We start from the raw sequence: 6291 nt of genomic DNA, 5'->3' as shown, positions 1-6291 counted from the left end.
ATAGTTCAATAAACCCTCAAGAACCTTATTGTGCAAGTACTTCAACAAATATGAAAATGATCTACAACTCAGGTATAAAATGAATATCCAAAAATAACAGTGGTAGCAATGTATTTGTGATTAAGAATATTGATGACCAAATTAGACACCTAAATGTTTCTCTACATTCCATAAAATTTTAATCAAGTTATAATAAACTAAATCTTGGTTTCTAACATTTAATTCCATGTTCTTGGTAATCTAGAAGTCAAGTAAGGCATGAAGCAAGAAGGTCACGTAATTCTACAAGGCGCAATTTATGGTACAATCTACCCTCGAGCATGATTAACCCTGGCACATGTATATACGCTCGTCACCTCATATATGCATCATCACCGCATGAAGAAAACAGTAACAATTAGTAGAAAAAATTTCCCCAACAAAGTTAGGCAAGACACTTACCTCAACTCGGCCAACTCAATACTCAATTTAGCTTTTTTCTTTACAAATTCGCCTCCGATCACACAATGCAAGAGAAAATAATTTCAATTAATAAAGCTATGATATTTATACAATTTTCAAAAAGTCAACAAAAGTCAACCCCGGGCTCGCCCAGTCAAAACCCGGGTCCAAGGGACTACCCATAGACCACAAGTGCATATACGTGTTTGTTTTGTTTCCAAGTTCGAGTCCGATTTTTTTAAAGCAACTATACCACTCAGCAGCACTTTCCTAGTGGCTAATATATAAATAAAATCACAAAATGGGTCCAAAGCTTACAAGATGTCCAAATCAAAATAAAAGCTGCATGAAGCTACTAGCTGTCAAAAGATAGAAAAAATTCTAATGAACTAGCTATTACAACATGATAAGTTGAATGCTTCCTTCTCCAATTAGTGTATGTGAATCCAATTGTCATTGGCAAATACCAAGCAGCACCTATCAAGCTCTCACCAAGCGCCAGGGTATATTGTCCATAGGCTAAAATAAATTCCAAACATCTCCACCACAGAGTTGAAGCTAGCATAGTCTTCCAAGAGTAATTACCCAAGGAAGATCTCATTCCCCTTCTATCGCCTTATTCATCACCAATGAATCAGTCTCCAGTATGAGAGGATGAAGATAATGCTCCACACAATATTCCAACCCTTGAAGAATAGCCTTAGCTTCAGCCACCACATTAGTTGTCACTCCCAGGTCTACTGCCCTAGCATACAGCACATCACCTTCATCATCCCTCACACAAAAGCCTAGGGAGCTAGGTCCAGGATTGCCTTTTGAAGCTCCATCAGTATTACATTTGTACCAACCATGAAAAGAAAGTTTCCATGTTACTCTTGTAGTGATCAATATAGGTTTATATCCTTTAAAGTATTGAATCATATCTGGCCATAACAATGAAATATTAGGAATCCAAGCAGACCTCACCCTTGCCAGTTGATGCAATGTCCTATTTATCTTATGGATCACCCTATTTGTGGACACTGAACCACCTTGTTTTCCTGCATTTCTTCTCTTCCAAAGCTCCTAAGTGATGATAGCTGGTACTGCTTGAAATAGTGGCTTTAATTTTGGACAACACTGAGCATACCACCAATGCCTTATAATCTGCTTCAATTGAATCAGTTGCACAGAAATTCCAGCAGCTCCCATGAAGAAGTTCCATACCTTAGAGGTAGTAGGACTTGTGACAAATATATGCTCAATGGATTCCTCTTGGGGCTGCTGACAAAACCAACACCTAGACATCACCATTTGCCCTTGCCTCCTCCATTTGTCATCGGTGGCTATTTTCTGCCTCCGCAATCACCACAAGAAAAAGGATATCTTGAATGGCAAACCTTTAATCCACATTAACTTGAATTCCTGGTTAGGATCAGCCCTATGCCTTAATATTTGCCAAGTACTGCTAACACTGAGCTTTCCTGAAGGAGTTGGCATCCAGTATGGCCTATCCCAATATCCCTCACTGCCTTCATAGTGCACATTTAGCCTTATATGTTCTGCAATTTCCTCATTTTGATCTAGCAGCTGATCATCCCATGCTTCCCCTTGCCGCAGTTCTGCCACCTCCTAAAGCTGTTCATTGATTGGAAAGTCTTCAGGTAATACGTGATAAAGTGCACCCAATCCAGTCCAATTTTCATGCCAAATATTAGTTGTTCCACACTTCAATTCCCATACGATCTCATGTTCTACTTCTTCCCTAGCATTCAACATTTGTCTCCAAACATGAGACCCTCCCCTAAAATGCACCACTATTGGTAGCTCCTTCTTGCAATACTTATTCCACATGAAATTAGACCACAAAGATTTTGTGGTCCTAAACCTCCACCATAGTTTAGCAAATAGTTCCTTTGAGACATCATTTAGGGACCTAAAACCTAGGCCCCCTTCCTCTTTAGGAAGGCAAAGATTTTGCCATGAAGCCCAGTGTCTGCTTCTCCCTTCTTCCTTTGTGCTCCAAAAGAACCTAACAAATGTCTTATGTAGATGCCCCAGGATGCTGCTTGGTGGATCAAGGACTGATAACATGTGAACTGGCATACTTTGCAACACACTAGAGATGAGTGTTGCCTTTCCTCCAAATGACAACAACTTTCCTTTCCATGAATGCAATTTAGCCTTCACCTTCTTCATAAGATCCTCATAATAGTCCTTCCTCCTTCTAGTGTAAAAAATAGGACACCCTAGATATGTGAAGGGGAATTTACCTCTTGCAAATCCTGTAATAGCTCCAACTGCCTGATATCTTCTCATAGTTCCCAACACTGCCATAATCTTGCTCAAAGAGGGAGGATGAGCAAATGCAAAGATTATCGTATCATCAACATATGCCAAGTGGTTTAAAGGATCAGACCACTTAGGCATTCCAAATCCCACAAATGACTTATCTTCAAAGAGCTTATTCAAAGATCTGGAAAGTACCTCAGCTGACAAAATGAACAATGCTGGAGATATGGGATCCCTTTGCTTCACACCCCTTGTTGACTTAAAGAACCCCGAGGACTGCCCATTCACCAATACTGAATACCAATTATTTGACATCAAGTTCCATACCATGTTGATGAAGTGTTCAAAAAATCCCATCTTCCTTAGCACATGCAATAAGTACTTCCATGAGACCCTATCATAGGCCTTAGCCATATCAAGCTTGATCACCACATTAGCTGGCTTTCCCTTAACCTTATGTCAATGACAATTTCTTGAGTCAATAAGATGTTCTCAAATATGCGCCTGCCCTTTACAAATCCGGATTGATTAGGAGCTATTAGAGATGGCAAAAAACTCTCCAATATGTCATGTAACACCCTAGACAAGACCTTGTTAATGAAGTTGCTCAAACTAATAGGTCTTAAGTCATAGAAGGTCTCAACTCTAGGTTTCTTGGGCAGCAACACTAGATTGGTGTGAGTGATGGACTTAGGCTATGCAGCTCCTCCATAGAAGTATAGAACCATGTTGTGTATATCAGTACCAATAACATCCCAGCATGTTTGATAAAACAAGCCAGTGAATCCATCAGAACCACTAGCACTCTCCCCACTAAGCTCAAAAACTGTTGCCCTTACTTCTTCAATTGTTGGCAATCTGCTAAGTTCCAAATTCTAATCCATATTGACCATTGAATGTACATTATTGAGCAAGGAAAATTCAGAAGCATCACCTTCATTTGTGAACTGTTTTTGATAGAAGTCCACTGCAGCTTTAGCCAATTGCTCCTAGTCTTCAACCCATACCCCACTGCCACTTTTGATCCTCTTCAGTTGCAATTTCTTTCTTTTTCCATTGACATGATTGTGAAAGAAACTTGTATTCCTATATCCTTCAGCAAACCAAGTCATCCCAGCTTTTTTCTTCCAATACTGCTCCTTAATACTCAAGTATTTCTTCGATTCAGATTGAGCCTTTTGAAGCACAATCCTATTCTCAGTTGTAGGATCTTCTTCAAACAACATCTCCTTCACCCTAACAATGTCCTCCAAAATAGCCAATTGCTTGAAGATATCACCAAATGTTTCCCTAATCCATTTTGAGAGTGCTGCCTTCACCCTCTTGATATTCTGCTTGAACATCAAAAATGGATCCCCTATGAAATCAGCTTCCCAATTATGCCTCACCACATCTATAAATGTAGCATGATTTGTCCAAAAGTTCAAGAATCTGAAAGGCTTGACAAAAGTGGTTGTCTGCACCCCACATGTCATTAGCAATGATGCATGATCTAATCCGGTTCTGATTAGATGCTCAACTTCAATAGTTGGCAACATGTTCTGAAATGGAAAATTAACAAAACTCCTATCCGATCTCTTGAATATACACTCAGCATTGGATCTCCCATTCCACCATGAGAATGGACTTCCTTTGTACCCTTGCTCAAATAAACAACAAGAGTTTACATAAAATACAAAATCCTCATATTCAGGGGGTGTACTGGAAGTCCCCCTATTTTCTCATCTTCATGCAATATGACATTGAAATCCCCTCCTACCAACCATGGTAATTCCATATCACTTGCTAAGTAATACAAGTGATCCCACAAATCCAACCTCTCCATTGCTGAATATTTTGCACAAACAAATGTCATCATCATGTGCTGCCCCAGATCATGGTGAAACACTCTCACAGTCACCTGTTGCTAGGTATCCTCCATTAATTCCCATTCTACCACTGCACCGAAGAATAACCATCTTTGCCTATTAATATTTGCATAAGCAGTCTCCATATTCAACCTCCTTTTATATCTATCAATGAGTCCCTTCTTTTGAAAAGGCTTCATATATGCAACTACACAAAAATTATGCTCCCTATTCATGTTGATCACCCTAGGAAAGGCTTGTTGTGTATTCATAGACCTTATGTTCCATATTAATGTTTTGATCATCATCAATTAGATAGAGAGGCTACCCTCCTGGGCATTATTCTTGAAGGCTGTGGTGGATCTTTACTCTGATTCTTTTTAGTTTTCTTACCTCCTTTAGCACTATATGTGGGGTGATAAATCCCTTTCTCTAGCCACTTGTTTGAAGTTTTCTGCAGTTGATTCATTTTCTCCTTCATCCTCCATTGGATTTTGTCTCAATAAGTCTTCATCAATTGGTGTCACATTGTGTGTAACTAAATCATGTAACTGTTGTAGAGGAGTCTTAATTGGAAAATTAAGATGTAGTTGCATAATTTGATCAATGCCAGATTCCATAGGCACTTCCTCTATTTCCCAGATGCTCTTAGAACAATTGCCCGCTCATCAACCTGTTCATACTCCTTGAATTGTAGCTCATAGACACTGCCTAGCCCAGGAGTTACTGTAGCAGTCTGCTCTGAAAGCACTGTTCTAGTGAGATCACCACCCTTCCCATTGCCTGAAATTTGGTATGAACCCACTATATCATCCCTAATCTTCAAATCAACATCTCTATCAAGTTTGTTCTCTGATGCATACGCCGGAACACCATCTACATAGGCCAAAATCTCTCCAGTGGCTCTAAAGTTGGGGTTTACTGTAGCTGCCTCATCCGGTGAACCTGGCTTTAGGCTAAGCGTCGCCAGCCTAACGCCTGGGGAGCCTGACTTTATGCCTGGCATCGCCAACCTAACGCCTGGGGAGCCTGGCTTTAGGCCTGGCGTTGCCAACCTATCGCCAGGTGAGCTTTGCTTGTTGTCCTTCTTCACTTTGTCTTCTGTTGTCTTTGTTTTGCCCAGCTGATCATCCTTAATCTCAACTGCATCGCTCCATAAGACCTTTGTAGAGTTTACTCATCAAGATCCTCAATCTGCCCAGAATCTTTAAATGTTTGAGATGGAATCGCATGACAAGATTGGTTTGTGATCACATTGAGTTGTTTTAGCTCCTCTTTGGTAGTCCCAAACCTTCTATGAACCCATTCAAGTGTGGATTGAATCCCAGCAGGAGTAGGACCATCTTTAGAACTGAAGACTGTTTTCCCCCCCACCAAAACCAGTTGGTTGTTCTCATTTATATCACTTTGTTCCTCCTCTAATACTGCAAATTTATTCCTTGTTTGAACCTTGTTTGTCTGATCTTCTTCGACCTCCACCAGTGCAAATTTATTGTGCACCTGCTGTACACCAGCATTCACTGGCACGATTGCATTGCCAGTTTGCCCTTGTACCTGGGTTTTGTTATTTTTGTTGGTTTCCCGATTATCCCGAACTTTCTTCCACTGTTCACCTATGTTCCGGACTACTTTTCCACTCGTGAGAATCATTAAAGGGGTAGTGTGAATTTTGGTTTTTCCTTGGTCATCTGCAGCAGTATTCAAGTTGTTCAACTAGGCAAGATCATTCCTT

General features: G+C 40.3%; 1 protein-coding gene across 1 annotated transcript; it reads right to left on the bottom strand.

The window, feature by feature from the left end:
• Positions 1 to 1038: 1038 nt before the first annotated feature.
• LOC142169519 (uncharacterized) lies at positions 1039 to 5028 on the bottom strand. Its single transcript, XM_075231387.1, has 6 exons — positions 4953 to 5028; positions 3720 to 4351; positions 3438 to 3587; positions 2164 to 3165; positions 1821 to 2052; positions 1039 to 1364 (listed from the first exon to the last, which is right to left on the bottom strand). Exons 1-6 carry the CDS (start codon positions 5026 to 5028, stop codon positions 1039 to 1041), a joined length of 2418 nt encoding a protein of 805 aa, XP_075087488.1.
• Between the last annotated feature and the right edge of the window lie 1263 nt (positions 5029 to 6291).

This window comes from Nicotiana tabacum, chromosome 15 (assembly GCF_000715075.1).
Source record: "Nicotiana tabacum cultivar K326 chromosome 15, ASM71507v2, whole genome shotgun sequence".
Taxonomy (NCBI): Eukaryota; Viridiplantae; Streptophyta; class Magnoliopsida; order Solanales; family Solanaceae; genus Nicotiana; species Nicotiana tabacum.
The sequence above is the reverse complement of the archived record's forward strand: the minus strand, read 5'-3'. Positions and strand labels throughout refer to the sequence as shown.

Excerpts from the sequence above, each read along its gene's own strand:
- LOC142169519 (XM_075231387.1), bottom strand. The coding sequence starts at position 5,028 with ATGAATCAACTGCAGAAAACTTCAAACAAGTGGCTAGAGAAAGGGATT. Across the intron at positions 3,166-3,437 it reads GTACTGATATACACAACATG|GTTAAGGGAAAGCCAGCTAA; the intron begins GTTCTATACTTC and ends CATTGACATAAG. Across the intron at positions 2,053-2,163 it reads AAGAAGTAGAACATGAGATC|GAGGTGGCAGAACTGCGGCA; the intron begins GTATGGGAATTG and ends GAACAGCTTTAG.